The 25095-nt window shown below is 39.0% G+C and overlaps 1 protein-coding gene across 1 annotated transcript in view; it reads left to right on the plus strand.

Annotated features, from left to right (window-relative positions):
- Nucleotides 1-226: 226 nt before the first annotated feature.
- Nucleotides 227-25095, plus strand: part of CNBD2 (cyclic nucleotide binding domain containing 2) — a 78304-nt gene continuing 53435 nt past the window's right edge. Inside the window, exons 1-2 of the mRNA XM_036752939.1 lie at nucleotides 227-465; nucleotides 9415-9555. Of these exons, the coding sequence (XP_036608834.1) occupies nucleotides 358-465; nucleotides 9415-9555 (249 nt within the window). The 5' untranslated portion in view covers nucleotides 227-357. The remainder of the gene's footprint in view (nucleotides 466-9414; nucleotides 9556-25095) is intronic.

Consider the following 25095-nt stretch of genomic DNA (forward strand, 5'->3'; position numbering starts at 1 on the left):
CGGGTTGTGATCTCAACTATACCCTAACTTAATGAGTAAAAGCTAGGCAAATCTCTTCTCTCCGCTTTGGCACCAGGTTCTACATCTGCAAGATGAACAAGTCAATTGATGTCTAAGGATGAACCAAACTAAGACACTCACCATTAGGTTGGCTCTAAGCTCTCCAGCTGTGATGATCTGTCCCTAAACAACTGCCTTTGTGACCTCATCAGGCTGCTTCCCTGGTGACTCTTTTGAAGGATTGACAGGAAGTATGGAGCCAGGGATAAAAGCTCTGTCCCCAAGCTTTTTGGGGACTTTTTTTTGCAGCTTTAATAGGAATGGGGAAGCAAAGGTTGGACTCCAACTCTTGTGACAATGAATTTTTCCAGTTTTTGTGTTGGAGCCCAGAAGAAGACAGTGAGGAAACACCCAAGGTGTATGTCTTCAAGGACTTGGAAAGAGGGAAGTGGTAACACATTAAAGGTACTAGGAAGGCAAAGAAAAAGAGGTTCTAGATGGGCTGTGAATTTTTAAAAAATGTATACTGTTATCTATTGCTTTTATATTACCCTAATTTCCCAATCAGTGATGTGTCGACAGGATTTCCTTGGTATACCCAAACACTTCCTAATGTCTCCAAAAAAAATGGCTTTGCATTTTAATTTAATTGTATGATAAGCTCTTTTAGTTTTAAAGCACAGATTGTTGTATTATGCACAAGTATGAAGACTAAGTTTAATTAAAATTTCATTTCTTTAGTTTGAATAATAAAAATAATATCCCTTACAGTTGAGTAATCAATAGTTTACCTTTAAAAATAAATAAAACTGCCTGGGTGCACAGTAATGGAATGTGCTGCCCTCAACCTATGTTCCCAATATATCCCTCCCCCTCCCAGAGAGTCATCCTTTCTAACAATGGCCTTTTGCCACTGACCTCCTCCCCACTGGGGTCTGAGACCTAGAACTTTCTAACACAAGGTTTCCAGAATCTAGGCCTGTAGTCTTTTAGGAAGTTGATCCACTCATCTTTGAAGCTCCCACCAGTGGGGCCCAAAGAAGTTGAGAGATGACTAAGTATGTGCAAACTAACTAGCCTACTCAACCCACTATCTACTGGCTAGTCTGGGTAACCATGCTCAGCTTTGCATCCCATCTAGCCAGCTATCCAAGTAATTTTTCCCTTCCACTGTTAGGATTTTTAAAAATTATATATATATATATATTTTTTTTTTTCAATCAAAAACAATTTACTTTTTCTCCTTTCCCAACCCTGAACCCTTAATTGAGAACAAAAGAAAAACAAAATTTCTGTTACAAACATGTAAGTTCAAGCAAAACAAATTTCTGCATTGGCCACATCCAAAAATAAATATATGTCTCATTCTGCATTCTGAGTCCTCTACTTCTCTATCAGGAGGTGGGTAGCATGTTTCATCATTAGGTCTTTGGAATTGTGATTGGTCCTTATTCTGATCAGAGTTTCTAATTCTTTCAAAGTTGTTTGTCTTTATCATTTTATTGTCTTTGTATTAATTGTTCTCCTGTTTCTGTTTACTTCAATCTACTTAAATTCACACAGGTTTTCCCAGAGTTCTCTGAAACCATCCTCTTCATAATTTCTTACAGCATAATAGTATTCCTCCACATTTATATAACATTTATTTATAAGTCATTCCCCAATTGATGGGTACCCCTTCAAATTCCTATTCTTTGCCACTTCAAATGTTATTATTTTTGTACATCCTTACTTAGAATTTCTTTTACTTAGGGCTAAATCCTCCCCTTACACTACCTTCTTTTTAATTCCCCTCCCCCCCTTTTCTCCTTCTCTTCTATTTCCCTGTTGAATGAAATATATTTCTATACCTGACTGTATGTGTCTATTCTTCCCTCCTTTGACCAGTTCAGATGGGAGTGAGGTTCAAGCGTCAGCTGCTTCCTCCCATCCCTTCCTCCTTTTTTGTATAGATGTCTACTTAAGCACTCTGGTATTTGAGTGCTAAACTTCCCCTAAACTTCCATTTCTTCCTCCCTCAAGTGTGTCCCTCTTCTCCTCTCTTTATGTTCTTAAGGTCATCTAGACAAGTCTATTTTTTTATCTGCCTATGACCCCTTCTTCTACCTCTTTAGAACAAAGTAATCCTGCCAGGTCACTACCACCTTATTTGAATTGTTTTACCCTACCAAAATTAAGTTCCTTGAAAGCAGCGACTGTCTTTTTTAAAAAAAAATTGTTACCCTCAGAATTTAGCACAGTTCCTGGTACATAATAAACTCTTAACAAATACTTTTTTTTTTCCACAAAAAAGGGGAAAAAGTTCAACACAAGTAACCAACACATCGGTATGTGCATATGTATATGCAATGTTCCATACTTGTAATCCCTTAACTTCACAGAGAAAGGTGGAAGATGAAGTTTCCTATCTCTTCTTCGGGGCGATGTTGAGGGAGAAAAGAACCCCAAGGATGTAGGAATCCCAAACCAAAGTTCCCAGGTCACGGACCCAAGCATTCTTTAAGTCAAGAAGGCAAAGATTTATTATGTTTTTCACTCAGCAAGAGTTCTTAGGGAACCTGCAACCATACAGGGCTACAGGGAAAGTTTAAGTACAAGATTTAGGGGTGAAATCTGTCAATTAGGTGATTTGGGGTGGGATTAGGGAGTGGTTAAGGCGTGGTTAAGGAGTGATTAGTTCTTAAAGGAACATGCACTTTTTGTGTCTACTGCGCAGGTAACTTACTCAGAGTTCACTGGGAAATAGCCGAAGTGGGGGATGGGAAGGGGTGTGGTTTTGACTGTGAAATGTCACTAAGTCATCAAAATTTCAAGGCTGACTGGGAAGGTCCAGGTGGATTCCATCACGTGTCTTGTTAGACAAGATTAATGCAAGGGAGTATACATTTGACTATGTCTAGGATGTGTGTTAGACTCAGTGTATCATCCGGAATCAATCCATAATTGGGCACAGCTGCTTACTGAGGAAGAAGCAGAGATAAAATTGGGGCATGCTGCCCCTTAGCTAGAGAGAGACTGCTTGGGAAAGAATATGTTTCGAGAACTAGTTGTTTTGGTAAGGCATGCTGCCCTTGAACTGGAGAGAGGCTGCCTGGGCCAGTGCTTTGAAGCTAGGAAGAGATGTGATTTTAGAACTGGAGTTCAGGCACAGGTACCCAAGCGGAAGCTAAAGGGAAAGGTGATGTTAGAATTAGGGTCCAAGCACAAGCACCCCATCGGCAATAGTTTAGATTTTACAGAATTCAGTTTTGTTCTGTTGTTCGATTTATATTATAATCATTGTATTATATTATTTTCCTGGTTCTACTTCCCTTTGCATCAGTTCATATGTCTTCTTATGCTTTTATGTATTCTTTGCATTGTTTCTTCCTGTACAATAATATTACATTGCATTAATGCCCTGAAATTTATTTAATTATTCTCTAGTCAAAGGACATCTACTTTGTTTCCATTTCTTTGCCATGACAAAAAGTTCTGAATTTTCATATATTTGAGACCTTTCTTTTTTATTGTTGATCTGCTTAGGATATATGCCTAAACAGTAGGATTTCTGAGTCAAAAGGTATGGACATTCTGGCCACTTCCTTAACATAATTTACAATTGTTTCCCAGAACAGTTGAACCAATATACAGCTCCCCCGATGGTTGTATATTAGTGTGTTAGTCTTTCTACAACCCCTCTAATTATTCCCTAGCTGGATACTTTTTTAAAAATTAAAGCTTTATTATTCCTCTTCATTTTTACACCACAGTTATTTTTCCTTAAATCTTCCATCCGCCTATAATACAAAATAATTTGGTGTAAGTAAAACCAAATGACACAGTTAATTCATCAGACAACAAAGCACCACCTCTCACCTATACTATCGCAAAAGCCTTCTAATTGGTCTCCCTGCCTCAAGTCTCTCATCTTTCCAAATTGTCCTCTACATATTCAGCCAGCCACCAATGGGATTTTCCTAAAATGTAAGTCACTGTTGCTTCCTCCTCCATAAACTCCAAAGGGCTCCCTATTACTGCTAAGATCAAATTTAAATTTCTCTCTTTGGCACTGAGCCTCACAACTTCATCCCTTGATACATGGAATCCTCTCCATGCATTCTGGGTTCAGCCATACAGGCCTATTTGCTCTTCCTCACACACGAATTCCACCTCCATTTCCTTGTCTTTGTTTGTGCCCCATGCCAGTAATGCTCTCCCTCTTCACTTCCATCTCTTAGAATCCCTGGCTTACATCAAGAATGAGCTAAAGCACTTCCTTCTACATGAGGCCTTTCCCAGTCCTCCTAGCTGTTAGGACCTTCCCCTCTAAGGTCACCTTGTGTCTATTTTGTATGCATCTTACATATACTTATATATGTACATATTGTCTTTTCTCTTAGAACATAAGCTTCTTGAAGGCAGGGACTGTTTCATTTTTGCCTTTGTATTCTCAATGCTTAGTACAATGCCTACCGCCTATAAGTATTTAATAATAAATATTTGCTGATATCACTTTCTGTACCTGTAGTATCCTACATCTCTACTGAGAGGAGGGATGTGTCATTATCAACTGTGTGAGACCTAGATTGGTTAGCATCCAATGGACTTTTAGTGTTGTTTTCGTTTACTTTATTGTACCTATACAGGAGTCTTTTGGAAAAGAGAGCATGGAAGGATTAGGTTGTAGGAGTAGGTGATCCTGAATTTTCTGGAGAAATGTATATATATCCCAGTATTTGCATACAGGGGCAGAGTTGGCAAGTAATCATTCTCTCCACAAATGAGGAGAGTCTTATGCAAATGCCCAGGCTTGAACTCCAGGTTATGTCTGTAAGGGGGACTGTTGATCAAAGTGGATACCCACATCAATCCCATCCACAGACTTTGTAACTATATTTGGTGGGGGGCGAGGGGGGAGCAGTTCTAGACCTATGATTTTGTTACTCATGCTGTTGAAACTAACTCCAACTAATGCAGCTCTGTTCAAGTCTCCTGCAACTTACAGTCTTAGACAGTTGCTCGGGGGCATTGAGAGTCTAAAAGACTTACCTTGGTCACATAACTAGTATGGATGTAAGTGGTAAAACTGGAATCTAGGTCTTGCTGCTTCCAAATCAGTCCTTGTAATCACTGTGCCACTTTGCCTTTCCTGGAGAAAATATAGTAAAAAATTTAAAAGTGTAGCATAGGATTTTATTTTTGTTTTTTGAGACTAGATCTCCCTATTTCACCCAGACTGGAAGTGAAGTCGCCCCACTCATGGGCCTGATTACACTACTCATTGACTCAGAAGCTTTGACCAGTGTTCCATGTCTGACCCGGGCCAATTTGTACCTCCCTAGGCAGCCTGGTGGCTTGCCAACCCCATGGGCTCACCATTTGGTGCTGAACTTAGTATGATGTCCTAATGGGTTTTAGACTACTGCAGCAACTCAAAACTCTGGAGTTCAAGTGATCCACCAGCTTCAACCTCCCCCATAGCAGGGATTCCAGGAGTGGTCCACCAGGTCTGGCTGAGTTTTATATTTACAGAGCACTTTAACTTACAACATCTTGAATCTGATCTACGTAACAACATTGGGAAGTAGATTGTGTAGCTGGGGTATAGATGAGGAAACGGGCTCAAAGTGACTTGGAATTATAGAGTGAAGAATCTTGGGAGGAGCCTTAGAGATCCCACCCTCTTGTTTTACAGTTGAGGAAACTGAGGCTCAGAGGGCAAAAAAGACTTGATCATGGTCATACATTGAGTTGGTGCCAGTCAAAATTTGAACTCAGGTGTCCTTCCTCCCACTTTAGGACTCCTTCCACTTCACCAGACAGCCTGTGAAGTTGGTCAGTGTCTGGTGAGTGTCTGCTACAAGGGCTCCTTGCTAGGTGTGGTATATATATGTATATGTGTGTATATATATATATATATATATATATATATATATATATATATATGGTATGTATATATACACACATATATACATATATATATGTGCGTGTGGGTGTGTGGGTGTACTTTAGGGAGTGAGGGAGATGTACTATATATGCATCTGGGTCCTATGGGAAAAAATACAGATGGCACCTATCCTGAAGATGCTTAAAGTCTAGTAGAGGGTATGACCCAGTGGAAACAGAGAGCACTGGGCCTAACTGAAGTCAGAGGACCTTGTTTCAAATACCAACTCTTTTGTGACCCTGAGCAGATCACTTCTCTGGGCCTCAGTTACCTCATCTGTGAAATCAGGGAGTTGAACTAGATAACCTGGATGGGCCTTTTCAGTTCTCAACACCATATAAGAGGGCACCCAGATGCCTGAAATGAAATCAGGTTTCCAGACTCAGACAAATGACTATGTCAAGGATCTGAAAGAACCCTGATGTGATCATGGATCCCATCATTGTTCCTTTTTGCAAAACCAGAGGGATGTGATTGCTGCTTAAATAGTTATCTGTCTGTCTGTCTATCTATCTATCTATCTAATGGACTATCATGTGGATTCAGAAATAGACTTGTTTTCTATGGTTCCAGAGGATAAAACTAGGACCCATTTGGGTAGAAGTTATTCAATAGATAGATTCAATTTCTTTTTTTTTTATTTTTTCATTTTTCATTTTTTTATTTTTCATATTTCATTATTTAAAATTTTAGTTTTCAACATTGATTTCCACAAGATTTTGAGTTACAAATTTTCTCCCCATTTCTACCCTCCCTCCCACTCCAAGATGGCATATATTCTGATTGCCCCATTCCCCAGTCAGCCCTCCCCTCTTTCACCCCATTCCCCCCATCCCCCTTTCCCCTTACTTTCTTGTAGGGCAGGATATATTTCTATGCCCCATTGCCTGTATATCTTATTTCCCAGTTGCATGCAAAAACAACTTTTTTTTTGAGCATCTGCTTTTAAAACTTTGAGTTCCAAATTCTCTCCCTTCTTCCCTTCCCACCCACCCTCCCTAAGAAGGCAAGCAATTCAACATAGGCCACACATGTATTATTATGCAAAACATTTCCACAATAATCATGTTGTGAAAGACTAACTATATCTCCTTCCATCCTATCCTGTCCCCCTTTATTCAGTTTTTTCCCTTGACTCTGTCCCTTTTCAAAAGTGTTTGCTTTTGATTACCTCCTCCCCCTATCTGCCCTCCATTCTATCATACCCCCTTTTTATCCCCTTCCCCCTTCTTTCCTGTGGGGTTAGATATCTGATTGAGTGTGTATGTTATTCCCTCCTCAAGTCAAATCCAATGAGAGAAAGATTCACTCATTCCCCTTACCCTGCCCCTTCTTCCCTTCCAACAGAACTGAGTTTTCTTGCCACTTTTATGTGAGATAATTTACCCCATTCTATCTCTCCCTTTCTCTCTCTCTCTCAATATATTCCTCTCTCACCCCTTAATTTAATTTAATTTTTTAGATATCATCCCTTCATAATCAACTCACCCTGTGCCCTCATCACTCTCATTTCTCTTCCCAATTCTTCCTCTACTTCTCTTACTTGCTTTTCCAAATCCTTTTTGAGCTCTTCCATGGCCTGAAACCAATTCATATTTTTCTTGGAGGCTTTTGATGTAGGCTCTTTGACTTTGTTGACTTCTTCTGGCTGTATGTTTTGATCTTCTTTGTCACCAAAAAAAGATTCTAAAGATTGAGTCTGAGTCTGAGTCCTTTTCTGCCGCCTGGTCATGTTCCCAGCCAACTACTTGACCTTTGAGCTTTTCATCAGGATATGACTGCTTGTAGAGAGTACTTTGTCCTAAGCTTTAGGGTCCAAGCACTGCTGTTTTCAGAGCTACTTCTACTCCACCATCACTGCAAGCTCTGTCACAGCAGGGTTCCTCCTCCCCCAAGAACTGCCAACCAGGACCGCAATGCAGATCCAAGCAGAGCAAAGCTGCCTCTGCACCAGCAAAGAGCTCCTTGAACTCCTGCTCTTATCTGCCCCTTGATTCCTCCCACCGTGTGAGCCAGGGACTTGGGAAGCAGCTGATGCTGGAGCTCTGGAAGAAGCCGCAGGAGCTTCCTGCTGCTGCTACTGCCATGGCCCCACCACCTCCGCCACCCCCAGGGCTGGGGCCGCACTGCTCTCACCCCGATCCAGCTGTTCTCCCACTAACCTGCTCTGTGGTCTTTGGCGTTTGTGGGTTGAGAAGTCTGGTAATTGCCACAGCTCAATGATTCAGGGCCCTCAGGCCTGCTCTGCCATATTCCTAGTCTGGTTGGTCCTGGCATGGCCCACGCTGGGCTGCACTCCTCTCCCAGCACTGTGCAATACACCCTTCTCAGCAAGCATCTAGGCTGTTCTGGGCTGGAGACCTGCTCCCTTCAGCTATTTCATGGGTTCCGCAGCTCTAGAATTTGTTCAGAGCCATTTTTACAGGTGTTTGGAGGGATTTGAGGGAGAGCTTAAACAAGTCCCTGCTTTCCAGCTGCCATTTTGGCTCTGCCCCCTGATAGATTCAATTTCTAATAGTCCCATCCATGGGATGGACTATCTTGAGAAGAAGTGAGATCCCTATTACTTGGGGTATCCTAGCAAAGTCCTCCAGGTATGCTGTAGAGGGGATTTGTGCATTGAGTTTGAATACAGACTAGATGATCTCTGAAGTAATTTAGAGTTTAAGTGCCTGTTCTGTGCAGAGTCCTGTGCTGGGTGCTGTAGAAAATAGAAAGTTTAAATAAGACTTGGTTCTTACCCTAAGGTTCCCTGTTCTTACAGAAAGGTGGCCATATAATAAAAAATATGTGATCACTTTTTTAGAGAGGTTCAAATAAAATGCTTTGTGAGACTCAGTCTCTTTATCAAAGGGGATGCGTGGCTAAAGTTTCATGGAGAAGATGGGATTTGAGTTCATGTGAAAAGTATGAGTGGGAAGAAGGAGGGAAGAGGGGGGCCTTTCAGGCATAGGAAAGAAATAGTGTGAACAGAGACGTGGTGGTGAGAGTCCTCTTTCGGCTCTGGGATTCTATGACTTTTTCTGTTAGTGAAAAGAGTAATTTGATAGACTCATTCCTATTACGGTATTACTGACTTAACGTGAGCTCTGACAAAGGGCATTTGCATTTTGAAAGATCTTGCAAAGAGAGGGCCAAGTTTAATTCAAAAGATTGGAATTTACTCCAAATGGATTGCTGGCACTGTAACAGAGGGTAAGTTCCATTTGGTACCCAGAAGGCAGAGAACCACATCTTCATCATGCCTAGTATAGCATCTCAGAGAGATTTGGTAGCCATGACAATAGATTTGTTCATCATCTTCATATCCCTGGTGCCTAACACTTAATAAAGGTGTTTTTCACAATCATTTCATGAAAGAGCTTAATAGACACTTAATAAAAGAGCTTAATAAAAATAAAATGTGCTTAATAAAAGCCTATTGACTTGAAATGAATTGAATGCTGACATGACTGTTTTCCTCTTTTTCCTGTGGGTCCTCACAGAAACAGTTTCATCGCTTCATTAAGGAGATCATCACCATGCTTCGAGTGTGCAAGATATTTCGTCAAGGCCTTCATGGATTCCGGGAGTGTGAGATCATGCAGGCTACAGATGAAGGGAAGCCTGCCTTTTCTGCATGGGATGTAAGAGAAGGGCCCCTAGGATTTGTACAGGTCTTTTAGCTCCCCTCCAATGTCACCTTCTCAAATAGGGGATAACCCCTGAGCCTCAGTAGAGACTGCCTCCCAGAGGTCCTACTAAGTATGAATTCCTTTCCCAAAGACATCTTACCTTTAACTAGCATGGTGCAGTGGGAGGAGCATTAAATTTGGAATCAGAGGACATTGTTTCAAATCCTAGCCCTGCCATTTGTTGTTACCTATGTGACTGCGGGCAAATGACTTAACTTACCTGGAAACTTCTCAGTTTCCTCATTTATAAAATGAGGGTGTTGGATGGCATCTAATGTCCCTTCCAGCTATTAAATCTTTGGTCTTACGATAATCCTGGAAATAACAATGGCCCAGGAGGTTTATAAATAGTTGATCCATTCCTGAGCGATTCTGATCCATCCTGTCTCTAAAATCTACCTTCCAAAAAAGCATATCTTTTGGGAAGAATACGTGGAAGTTACACAGAGGCATATTTTCAGCTTGATGTAAAAAAAACAAAACTCATAATTAGAGCTATTCCAGCAAATATGTTATGCCTGTGGGAAGAAGGTCTACAAAACTAATAAAAACAAGAATGCTGTGGTATGATCAAGCTAAAGTCCGTGTCTTTTGGGATGGAGTTAATGGTTGGTAAATAGAGGAAGCTTATAGACACATGTAAGTTTATTTATATTCTGTTGGGTTGGGTTAAATCTTGTATGTTCATTTTAAGAATTTTCTTGAATGCCTGTACCTGTGAATGGAAGTGAAAATAAAATTTGTATTTAAAAAAGCAATTACAGCGGTTGAAAAGTTAAATAGATTACCCTAGATAATGAGCTCTCAGTCACTGGAAGTTTCAGGGGAAGGCTTGTATGACAATTTTCTGGGGACATTGGAGGAGTTCTTGTTGAGATCTGAGCTCAACTTGATCATTTCTGAGGTTCCTTCCAGCCCTAGGGTTCCACAATTCTGCAAATGGAGCATAGGAGAGAGTGATAGACAAGGAGAAGCAATCAGAGTCTAACCTTATTTCACAGATGAAGAAATTTACTACCCAGAGAAGTGCCTCACCCTATCTAGTTCACATATGTAGTTAGTAGCAGAGCCTAGATTTGAACTGAAGTTATCTGACTCTCAATTCAATTCTCTGTTATACCAGTCTACAGTCACATGTTCCTTGCTTCACCCTGATTTGGTCATAACTGAAATAGGATTGGTTGAAATTACAACCTGAGACATTAAAGTTACATATCAGGTTAGCCAATATTTCAGTTGTGTACACCCCCCCCCCACAATAATGGATCCAGGTAGGTTTTTAGAGTATTGGGTGCAATTTTAGATATATTTTGTCTCTCATAAATGTCTTATGCCCCCACATAGGGAAACTCTGGGAATGTCAGCATCTGGCTCTTTTTGTTCTACCCCAAAGGGCCTTTAGCTCCCTTGTAAGCACTCAGGCTAACAAGACATCAAATATAGGAATGAAGGACATGTTTTTTTTTAATAGACAAAAAACCCAGAGTTGTGCATGGAAACCATCAGGTCAAATCTCCTCCCATTTCTGGAAGGCATAAAAGAACCTTTACTTCAAAGTAGGGATCTACTTTCCTTTGGGACCTATACAATATTCATGACTCAGAGTACTAGAAAAAGGATAATATACAGGTTGTTCCTCAGCACAAGCCTGCTGTGCTAATATTTCTGGTACCAACAAGGACAAAGTCTGAAGGTTTGTTTCTCCCTTTTGTTGGCTCTGTGCCTTATCCTCCTTGGTGCATATGGTTTCCTTCTGTCTTCTCCTTCTAATATCTTAGCAAGGGCAAAGTCTGTGGGTTTGTCCTTCCCTTTCAGGGCCCATAGTTGGCATGGCATGATGTGAAAAGAGTTCAAAAGAATTTTCTCACTGTAGGCCAGAGTAGACTAAAATCAAGAAGTGAGAATCTGAAGCAGAAATGAGCAGTTCAAAAGAAAGACTTAGTGCCTCAGGACTTTTCTGATTGGCTGGCTGACTGACCAGTTAGACTGTGGGTCAAAATCTCAAAAGAATTAAGAGAGCACCTGGGAGGAGACCCCTCTTCGAAGGAGGGGCCACAAAGAGCTGCAGATGGCAGCACATGGAGACCTGGTATGGAGCAATTTGTTTAGAAAGGTGATAGTGCTGCCGAGAGAATATGTTTAGCAGAATATCCTAACAGTTTGTAGGAGTGGAGTTCCAACCTCACGTGTCCAGACTGGCAGAGACATCGGCACCTCCAAGTGGGAAGCAACAGCATCAGAAACAACAGGGTATTACAGAAGAGATGTTGGCTTAGTAGCAGGAGTTGCCCTGGCTATGCATGCTCACTGACCATGTGTGTTTCTTATGTGTGCTCTCTCATGCACAAGTGTGATACAGGGGGTGGGAAAGGGAATGTTCATTGCTGTTGCTGTTATTATTTTGGTATTTTGCTATGCTAATAAATGTTTCTTTGACTTAGTATGTTCTGGTTGGTCTGGTAAAGGAAACATATGTGGGGGCCTGTGAACTATGGTTAAATAGTGGGTGTTGACTCAAAGTTTGACTGGAAACTACAAGTAGTTTTCAGGGTCCCATGACTGAGGGTAGCTTGGTTGAGTTGGTGGTTCATTTGGTTTTCCTTTTTTAGGGGTACTCTGTCTAGTGTTGTAAAGATATTTTTTTCCTTTTTTTAACATTCCTTTCTAAAAATCTTGGGTTCTGATTTCTCTCCTTCCCTCCTGCCCCTCCCCCACCCTTTGAGAAGACAAACTATATAACAATTACACATGTTAAGTCATACAAAACTTATTTCCATATTAGCCATGTTGGGGGGGAAAGCAAAAAAAAAAGCAAGAAAAATAAAGTGAAAAAAGTATTCTTCAGTCTGAATTCAGAGTTCATCAGTTCTTTCTCTGGAGGTAAATAACATTTTCATTATTATCTTAATCAGAATAGTCAAGCCTTTCGCAGTTGATTGTCCTTACATTATTGCTGTTACTGTGTACAATGTTCTCCTGGTTCTGCTCACTTCATTTTGCATCAGTTCATATGTCTTCTCAGGTTTTTCTGAAACCATACTGTTTGTCATTTCTTATAGTACAATAGTATTCCATCACAATCATAGACCACAACTTGTTCAGCCATTTCCCGATTGAGAGGCATCCCTTAAATTTCCAATTATTTGCCATCACAAAAAGAGCTGCTATAAATATTTTTGTATATATATGTCCTCCCCCCCTTTTTTATCTCTTTGGGATACAGACCTAGTAGTGGTATTGCTGGGTCAAAGGATACACACAGTTTTATCACCCTTTGGGCATAGCTCCAAATTGTTCTCCAGAATAATTAGACATAAGCAGGTCACATGGCTTATTCATGGGTGGGAAAGATCTTCAAGTCTAAATTGCCATTGCAACAGTTCACAATTCCATCACAGTGTATCTTGTCCCCATTTTTCCACATCTTCTCCATCGTATATGATTTTCCTCTAAGGATATTTTTGAGATTTTCCTCCATCCCCTTTTTTTGGGCTGTTAATTGGACAGCCTGGTTTTTCAATGTGACTTTTATAAAATCAGACCAATTGTTTCGGTCTAATTGTTAATCATTGTGTGCAAAGCACATTAAAGTAGTTTTTAAAAAAATACACATTTTTAGACTATTGCTGCACACTGTGATTGGTGCCCTTTCATAGGACTTAACCAGCATCGAGGGCTATTTGGTAGGAGTACCACCTTTACATATTGCTCGCTTTAAAAAAACAAAACTAACTTGTTTATCAGTACCCCCTTCTAAACTTCCTTCTGTTCTCTTCTGTTTTAAAAAATTTCAATAGTCCTCTTCTTTTTAGCATCCCTATTGATAACCTCCTCTTCCCTCAATTAGAAACTGGGAGGAATTTAAAAAAAATACTGGTAATGAACAAGCGAATGGAAAGAAAAATAAATCCACTCAGTGGCCATCCAAAAGTGTATACTGTTTTCTGCACTGTGTCCCTCACCTACCAAGCAGTGAAGAAACCTGGTCCTCTGGAAACATGGTTGCCTTGATTAGAGCTCTTAGGTCTTTCAAAAGTTTTCTTCATACTATTGCTGTTCCTTGTATAAATTGTTTCTGAAATAATATATTTTGTTATGTCTTATGGTCCGGTAATATTCCATTACATTCATAAACCCCGATTTGGTCAACTATTTCCCTATTATATAAAAAGGCAACTTAAAGCACCCCCTTAGATTTTAGCTCTTTTTTCTTTTTTAATTCCTCCTTCAGGAATAGGAAGTTATGCTTATGACCATTCCTTCTCTGGTATTATCCTCCCTCTTAACATTGCTCCCTCCACATCCCTGCTTATTTTGCCATTATGTGACTAAACCAAACTTTTTGTGTGTGATCAACCCTCCTTTGTTTCAGATATGCATGGAGTTCATCTGGTGTCCAGTCACCTCACCCTTTCTTTGATATTTGTATACTTTTCTGTACCCCAATTATGAGAAAGAACAAGTTCTACCTTCTTCCTTTCTACATTACTGTATTCTTTTTACCTTTCCTTCTTGTTTCCATTTTCAAACCCTTAGAAAGAGAATCAATCTACCCCAGGACCTCTATTTTGCTAATTTGAACTCCCTCTATACCCTCTGGACACATTAAGTTTCTGAAGGAGCATTTGTTTCTTCAGCTAGCACCATATCGTCATATAGCCTCTTCTAATTGTTCCAATAAATTTACCTTTCTAGGTTTCTCTGATCTGAATTCTTCTGTTTGAATTTCAAAATTCTTACTCAGCTCTGACCTTTTTGATAAAAAATACTTGAACGACCTCTGTTGCATTAAAGGATAATCCACAATTCCCCCCTTAACTCCTTCAGGATTATATTCAAGTTTGGCAACCTAAGTTATTCATGGTTGTAAGCCTTTTTCTTTTGCCCTTTGGAATATTGTATTCTAAGATCTTCTCTCATTTATAGTAAAAGCTGCCAGGTCTTACGCATTTGGCACTATGATTCCTTGATACTTGAACTGATTCTTTCTGGATACTCACAGTATTTTCTTTTATGTGAGAACTCTGGGTTTCAGCTATAGTATTCCTGTGACTTTTCCTATTGAGGTTTTATTCAGAAGGTGATCGGTAGATTCTATCTTCACTTTGTCCTCTGGTTCACTAAAAATCTGGTCAGTTTTCATTTGTGATTTCTTGAAATGTAGGTCTTAGGGCTTTTAAAAATTATGATTTTCAGGGAGTCCAGGAATTCTTAAATTATCTTTCCTTGGTCGTGTTTTTCTGATCAGTAGTTTTTTATATCAGATATCTCACATTTTCCTCAATTTTTCATTATTTTGATTCTGTTCTAATATTTTTTGACTCATAGAGTCATTGATGTCTGTTTTAGTTTTCAAGGAGTCTGTTACTTAGATAAGATTTACCACTTTCTCTTTTAAGTTATTTATTTTCCTTCCAATTCTTTCCTCAACAGCTTTTTTTTAAAACTCTTTCCTTCTCTATGCTACATATTTTAGGTAGTCCTTGTGGAAAGTCCATTTTTCTGTGTGTGTGTCTCTCTGCTTGTAATTGTACAGTATATTCTCACCTTCTTTTGGGCAATTTCTAGATTTGCAATTATTTTTTGTTTTCTTTAGTTTACTCATTTCTTCAGCCTTACTTCTTTAATTTGTGCTTTATGGCGTAGCCAAACTCTACTCACAGCTGTGCTTTTGGGAGAGTGATCAGTCCTCTTTGGTTTTATTCTAGGATACTTGGGGACCTGCATTGACCTCAGCCTTCTGGAGTTAAGTTTACCCTGCCCCCTGCCCCCCAATCTTTGAAGTTGAGGGCGTTGGATCTTCAGGACCCTTTATGGAGTTTCAGTACTGAGTGTTAGGAAATCTCATAGTCCATGGGTCTGGGGTGGGGGTATCTTGGTCTGAGCATCGATTCACTGTGCTAGTCACTCCCCAATACTGTTCCCCTCATGTATATGCCACTGAGACCAGAAGAGAGTCAAGTTTATTTCAATCAGACTATACTGAAGAGCCTAAAGGAGAGAAAAAGGAAGCATGTACAGAACCTCTCATCACAGAGAGTCTAAAGCATTTGGACAAATGGTAAAGGGCAGACTGCTTCTGCATTCATGAGAAAGGACCAAGCTCTGCTACAGACGTAGATTGAATAGTCACATTTTTGTTAGGCATGCTGAAAAGGAAAATCTAATGCTGATCTAATGGTTTCCTCATTTATAAAATTAAAGGGATGGATACAATGGTTTCTAAGATCACTTTCAGCTCTACATATATGATCTTATGAATTCTACTAGTCCAGCATCAGAAGATGGAGATGGATATTGAGGGACAGGGATGCTCCAGGCCCTTGGTGCCCTAATGTCTGTCTGAACTAATTCCTGGGCTTTTTCCACCTAAAGTTATAGTATCCTGTATAGAAAGGACATCAGGTATAGAAGATGCAAAGTATTCTGTTGTGTTGGACCATGGGTCCAAGTGAAAATGCTATTCTATTTTCTGAAGATAATTCCATATGTACATTTACAGGGTTATTCAGAGACTAAAGCTTCTGTGAATGGAGATAGACTACCACCCGTATCTAGGTTATACGAGTGTAAGCTTGAAGTTCATTAGGGCATACATAATGTCAGCAACAGGCAGAAGCTATGGCTCTGCGATGTCTAGACCCACCAAAGACTTTTGAGATGTCATTATGATTGAAGCCAACTCTAGCCTGTTCAAAATACTGTTAGATATTTTAGGCAACAGGGTAGGACTCAACACCTGAATACCTTGATAAACCATGCCTCTTATGCTGAAGCTTATAGGAGAGGCCATGGGTGGCAGCAAGTATCAGAAAAATGCCAAGGCCTAACTCAAGGTTGGGTCCAGGGAAGTTTGCCTTCAGCCTAAGACACTCCAGCATCCAAGGAAAGGAAGGATCATTGGGGGTAGGAACTTAGTACCAGGACTATTGTGTTCTTTTCTGAACGAGTTGGATATGGGTTAGTTCCGGATGGCCACACAGAAATTCTGCCACAACAATCCCTGACCTTTTTGAAAGAAGTCACAGGAAAAATACTCCTACCCTCTCTGAGATGGAAGGTCCAAGGAACCATCGCCAAAAGATCTGTTGATTACTAGTATTATCATAGAGTCTTTTGGTCTGTCTGCCTTACTGATGGTGGTTTGAGAGAAGATTGGAGAGATCCAGATGGGCATGGGTTATTTGGCTTTGAACAAGAGTGTTATGGTCCATCAGTACACCATACTACAAGTTCAGGATGACTTCTAAGTAGCCAGTGGTTTTCAGTGCTAGACTTGTGTAGTAGGAATTGTCACATCTCCATGCCAGGGAAAGATAAGGAAATGACAGTTGAATTTGACCACTTTGGACTATGCGCTCCAAAAGATTTCTAGAGTTCCTGATACTTTCCAACGGTTTATGGGTAAGGGGTTGATTGGATAGATTTCTTAATCCATTTAATGACCTATATGGTGGCGAGCCTGGAAATTTTGAAAGTACCCCTGCCTACGGGGTATAGACATGCTTACTAACATCTTAAGATGACAAAAAACTGAATAAATCTCTATGCCTAGGGCTTCCACAAGATGGTTTAGGTCTGCCCTGTCTTTCTCCTACTTTCTAGGAGGTGAGTTGTAATCTTGAGATCATTTGGCTTGGTTTGTATTCTTGAGAGGATGGACTTTTTGACAGGAGCTATCCTTTTGGACTGTTACTTGGCTATAAAAGTGAACGGGCAACTCTGCTTAGCCCTTTTTAGCTAGTCTCACTTTTCTTCTGGAGAAATCTTGAGAGATCTCTGAGATCCTGAGAGACTTATATCTGGGGTTGGGGATTGGGGAAAACTGTGTAGGGGCAGAAATGCTTGTGAACTGCATATATGTTCACCCACAGCTTTGTTAGCATAGAGGACGGCATAGAGGTCATGGAGATCTGAGAGTGCCAGCTTCCCTGCCTGAGATGGTTGCAGCTAAGACAGTGGTAGGCTATCCTGGAGAAGCATTTGGCAGCTACATATACTCGTCCATTTGAATGAAGGGACACTATAGACAATGTTCCTGAACCCCAAATTCCTGTGTACAAGAAAAGAATGGTGATTATCTAGGCAGAGCACAATCCTAGAATCTAGATTCCTAACTAGAAAAAGGAGATTTCTTGAGCAGTACCAACCTTCCCGATTGCAAGAGAGTTTAGAGATCTGACATTCCGGAGAGAGAAGGGGAGTTTGTGAGCAGTGTGCCTCCTTCTTAGAGAAAGATGAAGACTTCCCACATTATTTCTTGCAAGTAGGAGATTAGTGCATGACCTTGAGGAACTTTTATTCCTGCTATTACCTTGAGTTATTCAGACTGAGTAGGTCCAGGGAAAGGGTTTACCTGTCTAGCTACTCCAAAATGTGTTTATCTTCTGGGAGGAGTCCAAAACACATGATGGTACTTTAAAAAGTCTGTGGGAGAGATGGATTCCCAGGAATGTCAAGCATTGCCCACCTGGCAATCCCATGTTCAGTTCCCTTCTGAGGGGAGGGCAGACCACAAGGTGGCATTGAGTTGAAAGTAGTCTAGACCTTGTGGAAAATGGGAACACATCATAGAGGAAAAAGTGCATAAGATAGAAATTGAGAGAATTGACAAACTGAGCATAAAATTAAAGAAATAGAAAATCATTAAATTATAAAACTATGTAAGCATAAAAGATGAAATCATGAAAATTGGAGAAATAAAGTTGAAATGATAATGTGGAAATAACAAAACTAACAGCTATTTTAAAAAGCCTAACAAAACCAACAAAACTTTAGCTAGCCTGATTTTTTAAAAAGAGAGGAAAATCATATTACCAACAACAAAACTCAGCAAGACAAATTCACAGTGAAAAAAGGAAATAAAAAACATCAGAGACTACTATACCCAATTATCTGCTAGCAAACATGAAGTTAAAGGAAATGGATTACTTACAAAAATATACATAAATTAACAAAACAAAATCTTAGGTAATTCAATATCAGGAAGTGAAACTGAACAAGATATAAAGGAATTACCAAAGGAAAAAAAGTCCTGATCCAAATGGATTTATGGATGAATAGTATCAACTTTTTAAAGAGCAATTTATTATCTGTGCTACAAAAATGATTTTATGATCTTTTAAAAGAAATTTTACTTTCAATTTCAATTTGCGGCACATAGTAGGCATATAAGTTTTTTGGTTGATTGATTAGTTGAGCATACCCATCTTCTTGTTTTCTGCCTTGATTGATATGAATGTAATTCCTATGGGGAAAAAAAGCTGCTCTTCTGTTTTGCAATGTTTTCTTTGCATCTTAGGCACCAAAGAGAGACAAAAGTACTGAATTGTAATGACTTCAGGGGCTCTACAATAAAGGGCAGAGGCCAGAGGAGGTCACACATAATTGTGAGCAAGTGGAATTTTAAAGCCAGAAAAAAAATGTTTTGTTCTCTCTGGCTGACAATATGGATCTGCTTCTTCTGTTCAGAAAGAGACAAAAAAGAATAGGGGTATTGCTGGTTTGGGGTGCCTGGACTTTCCTAGGTTTAGCCCACTGAAATATCTTGACATTAGATTTGCCTATTGGACAACTAGGAGTAGTCCTAACTCAGTGGTTCTTAACTTTTTATTTCATGGACCCCTTTGGCTGCCCGGTGAAACCTATTTTCCTCTTCTCAGAATACAGTTTTAAATGCATAAGATAAAATAAATACATAGGATTACAAAGGAAACCAATTATGTTGAAATAAAGATGTCATTTCTTCCCATTCATATTCATGGACCCCTGGAAATCTATCTACCGAGGTCTGTGGACCTCATGTTAAGAACCCCTGTGTCTACAGGAATAAAGAGATGAAATGAAGCAAGTGTGCTGCTCCAAGTTCTCTAATCTACTTGACTTTGAGACTGAAAATTCTTGGTAGCCTTTTACCAAATAACTTTTGGGTGTGTCTGTCCTAGTGGTTGGCATAAGATCAAAGAAGCAGCATTTAAAAGAACTGGCTGAGGGACTTGGAAATTCAGACTCTTTCAGAAGGGGTGACCGTGGCTTCTTCAATTTGGTTTGGATGTTAACACAATTATTTTTTACTTTTGATTTTGCTTTGGTAACTGTGTGTAGCCCATAGGTTGAATGAATGAATTCTTTAGGGTTATACTGAGAAGAGAACCAAAATTGGAATCTCAAGTGGATGGGCTGAGCCAATATGATAAATAGTAATTTAAGCAACCAATCAACATATATTAAACGCTGACTACGTGTCAGGTACTGTGCTAAGTGATTTACTATGCACAGAATGACTCTGTAACCTTTAAGTGATGCACAGAACCCTGTGAATAAGGGAGAGACTGGAGGGGGGGAGTGGGTATCTACACATTCTCAGTTTGGAGAAAGCTGGGGTGACTGAACTTTTGAGGGCAGTCTCCTTGTGGCTCATCTCCAAATATAGTACCCTGCAGGAGCTACTCCAGGCACTGCACACACCCATTGGCCTATGTGACACAAGTGTTTCCTAGGACTATAGATTTAGAGCAGGAAGGGACCACAAATAGAAAGTAGTACGCAAGCATCCTTGAAAGCTGTAACAACAAAGATGACCTTGTTTGATTACTCTCTGATTATCCATATCAGAAGAATCCAATGTCAGAAGAATAAATCAGACTGAACACCAAAGAGCTGTGATGGAACCCTAATAAAGCTGCCCCCAGCTCCAATATTCTATCTTCCTTATGAGCCCCACTGAACAGCAGGTATGTTCTGATTTAACCACACGATCTGACTTGAACCACACCACAGGCCTTTGGACTCAATTTAGCCACTGTCCTTAGCTAGCCACTGCCTCCAGATCCAAGTCACATATTTGAACAGGTGTGTTTCTTGTACTCAGCCACAATCCATTTAGCCCAAGACAGGACCACAATACCTAACTATCCATCTTGACCAGACAGAACCACAATAGCTAGCCAATTGGAGGGCAGCATGACCAGGATGTCTGACCACTGAACCATAGAAGAGACTCCTCCCATATTACCTAATCCCTTAACAAACCCCTCCTGCCTTTTTTTTTATTCATAATTTTGGTTGTGTAATCAGCATCATTACACTATAAAATTGCCTGTCTTGTCTTACTAAGTTGCTGGTTCCTCTTGGAAACTGAGGGGCATCAATCCTCAATAAATGCCTGTACTTGGATTAGAGGTGGTCTGACTCTGAATTCTTTGAGACAGTGCCACCGCAACACAACATGTGACTGCAATAGCTGCTCAGCAAATTGACACTGGATTCACCAGATTCAACTGAATTCACAAGCGAATTCTGCCTTTTAAAAATAAGTAACTCATTATGTAGACTATCTGAAAAGATATGAAGATTTCATAATATAGAAGCAAAAAGATCTTTCCACGATATGATTGAAAAGTCTATGTTTAAAACCATGAATTAACTTTATCAACTTTAAATCCATTATGATATAATGCAGAAACATCGGAATCATTCCCATTAAAGACAAGCATTGAACAGGGAGGGCAACTGTTACTGCTCCTATTTAACATTGGTTTAGAAATCTTAGCAATAGCAATAAGGAACGAAAAAGAAAGTAAAGGAATAAACATCGGTAATGAAAGAGATAAAATACACTGTTTTGTAGTCATGATAATTTACTTACATAGAAAGCTCAGGTTGTTGTTATTTAGTTGTTTCAGTTGCGTCTGACTCTTCCTGACCCCATTTGGGATTTTCTTGGCAAAGATATCGGAGTGGTTTGCCATTTCCTTCTCCAGCTCATTTTACAGGTGAGGAAACAGAGGCCAACAGGGTTAAGTGACTTGCCCGGGGTCACACTGCTAATAAGTGTCTCAGGCCAGATTTGAACTCAGAGAAATGAATCTTCCTGACTCTAGGCCTAGCACTCTATTCACTTCATCACCTAGCTGCCCTTGAAAACTCAAGAGAGGCAACAACAGCAAAAACATGGAAACAGTAAATGAGTTTAGCAGAGTGCTGCAATACAAGATAAACCTTCAGAATACGTCTGCATACATATCACTATTAGGTCTATATCCTAAAGAAATTAAAAAAGAAAAGGGAAAAGACCTATTTGTACAAAAATATTTATAGCAACTCTTTTTGTGATGGCAAAAAATTGGAAATTGAGGGGATGCTTATCAATTGGGGAATGGATGAGCAGGAGGATTTCAGAAAAACTTGGAAAGACTTACATGAACTGATGCTAAGTGAAGTGAGCAGAACCGGGAGAACACTATATAGTGTAACAGCAACATTGCATGATGATCAGCTTAGCTACACTCAACAATACAGTGATCCAAGATAATTCCAAAGGATTCATGATAAAAAATGCTATCCATATCTAGAGAAAGAACTGATGGAGTCTGAATGCAGATTGAAGCATACTTTTTCACTTCATTTTTTTCATGGCTTTTTTTTTCTTTTGGTCTGTTTCTTCTTTCACCATATGACTACTATGGAAATATGTTTTACATGATTGCACATATATAATCTATATCAAATTGCTTGAGGTATAGAAAGGAGGGAGAAAATTTGAAACTCAAAATTAAAAAAAATGAATGTTGAAAGTTATCTTTACATGTAATCAGAAAAAAATACTATTAAAAAAAGAAATCATCTGGGTGTCTGTATACCACCACCAAAAATCAAGAAGAACTGATATAGAGAGAAATATACTTTACAGTAACAGCAAAATATATTAAATATATGGACATTAACTTATCAAAATATACAAGATATCTATACAGTACAACTTCAAAATCATTTAGACAGAAATCCAAGAACTGAATAAATGAAGACATAGTCTTTTACTCATAATTTGGTTCAGTATATACAGTAGATAACATAAATTTAATGCAATATCAATAGCTTATTTTTATAGAATTAGATAAAATCATAATAATTTTTTGAAAACTATATGGACATCTGATACCATGTACCATAATAAGCTCCATAGATGTCTGATTTACATATAAAAATAATATTAAAAAAATTAAAAGAATTGAAGGATATGCCAAACAACCTTTCACAGCAAACCAGGGGAAAATTCTTAACTAAACAAGGAATAAAGATTATCAGAGAAAATAAAATAGGTGATTTAATTGCATAAAACTTAAAAGGTTTTGCACAAATAAAACAATGTATCTAGAATTAGAAGAAAAGCAGTTAATGGGAAAAAATAAACTTTGCCACAAATATCTTTGATAAACTTTGGATAGCGAGGGTACATGGGGCATCAGTATAAAAACCAGAGAACAAGAATCATTGTTAGATGGCTAGATAAGTGGCCAAAGCAAATGAACAATTTTCCTTTTTTTTTTAACAGTGGGAAAAAAATGATTTATTTTGTGAACTTTATTATATGAATGTTAAATAATACAAATTTATTTATTTTCAGTTTTCAACATTTGCTTCTACAAGATTCTGAATTTCAAATTTTCTCCCCATCTCTCCCCTCCCCCCACCCTAGGACAGCATGAATTTTGATTACCCCTTCCTCCAATCTTCCCTCCCTTCTATTACCTCTTTTATTTATTTATTTATTATATACCTCTATTATCCCCTTCTGTTCTATTTTCCCGTAGGGCACAATAGATTTCTATACCCCATTGCCTGTATATCTTATTTCCCTGTTGCATGTAAAAACAATTTTCAACATTCATTTCTAAAGCCTTGAGTTCCATATTCTCTCCTTTCCTCCCTCTCCACCCACTCTCATTGAGAAAGCAAGCAATTCAATATAGGTTATATTTGCGTAGTCATGCAAAACACCTCCATAACAGTCATGTTGTGAAAGACTAACTATATTACCCTCTATTCTGTCCTGCCCTACATTTATTCTATTCTTTCCTTTGACCTGTCCCTCCACAAAAGTGTTTGCTTCTGCTGGCCCCTTCCCTCAATCTGTCTCTTCTATTATCTCCCCTGTCTTGTCCCCTCCGCCCCCCACCTTTTCCTGTAGGGTAAAATAGATTTCCATACCCAATTGAATTCATATGTTATTGCCTCCTTAAGCCAAATCCGATGAGAGTAAGACTCGCTTATTCCCTCTCACCTCCCTCCTCTTCCCCCCATTATAAAAGCTCTTTCTTGCCTCTTTTATGTGAGATGATTTACTGTATTCTACCTCTCCCTTTCTCTTTCTCCCAGTACATTACTCTCGACACTTAATTTTATTTTTTAGGTATCATCCCTTCATATTCAGCTCACCCTGTGCCCTCTGTCTACATATATGCACATATATACATACATACGCATACACACCCATACACACATATATGTACATATTCCTTCTAATTAGTATTGAGAAAGGTGTCTTGAGTTACAAATATCATCTTTCCATTTAGGAATGTAAACAGTTCAACTTTAATAAGTTCTTTATGATTTCTCTTTCCTGTTTACCTTTTCATGCTTCTCTTGATTCTTGTATTTGAAAGTCAAATTTTCTATTCAGCTTTAGTCTTTCCAACAAGAAGCTTGGAAGTCCTCTATTTCATTGAAATTCCATTTCTCCCCTTGAAACATTATACTCAGTTTTGTTGGGTAGGTGATTCTTGGTTTTAATCCTATCTCCTTTGACTTCTGGAATATCATATTCCAAGCCCTTTGATCCCTTAATGTAGAAGCTGCTAAATCTTATGTTATTTTGATTGTGTTTCCGCATTACTTGAATTGTTTCTTTCTGGCCATTTGTAATATTTTCTCCTTGACCTGAGAATTCTGGAATTTGGCTACAATATTCCTAGGAGTCTTCTTTTAGGATATCTTTCAGGAGGTGATTGGTGGATTCTTTCCATTTCTATTTTACCCTCTGGTTTTAGAATATCAGGGCAGTTTTCCTTGACAAATTTCTTGAAAGATGACATCTAGGCTCATTTTTGATCATAGTTTTCAGGTAGTCCAATAATTTTTAAATTATCTCTCCAGGATCTATTTTCCAGATCATTTGTTCTTCCAATGAGATATTTTACATCATCTTCTATTTTTTATTCTTTTGGTTTTGTTTTATAATTTCTTGATTTCTCATAAAGTCATTAGCTTCCATTTGCTCCATTCTAATTTTTAAGGTATTATTTTCATCAGTGAGCTTTTGGACCTCCTTTTCCATTTGGCCGATTCTGCTTTTCAAGGCATTTTCCTCATGGACTTTTTGGAACTTGTTCGCCATTTGGGTTAGTTTATTTTTTAAGGTGTTAATTTCTTCATTATTTTTTGAGTCTCCTTTAGCAAGCTGTTGACTCATTTTTCATGATTTTCTTGCATCACTCTCATTTTTCTTCCCAATTTTTCTTCTATTTCTCTTACTTGATTTTCCAAATCCTTTTTGAGCTCTTCCATGGCCTAAGACCATTTCACATTTTTCTTGGAAGCTTTGGATATAGGAGCCTTGACCTTGTCGTCTTCCTCTGGCTGCATGTCTTGATCTTCCTCATCAGTGTGTAAGAAAACATCTTTTCACCAAGAAAGTTACCTTCTATAGTCTTA

Source organism: Trichosurus vulpecula, chromosome 3, assembly GCF_011100635.1.
Source record: "Trichosurus vulpecula isolate mTriVul1 chromosome 3, mTriVul1.pri, whole genome shotgun sequence".
Taxonomy (NCBI): Eukaryota; Metazoa; Chordata; class Mammalia; order Diprotodontia; family Phalangeridae; genus Trichosurus; species Trichosurus vulpecula.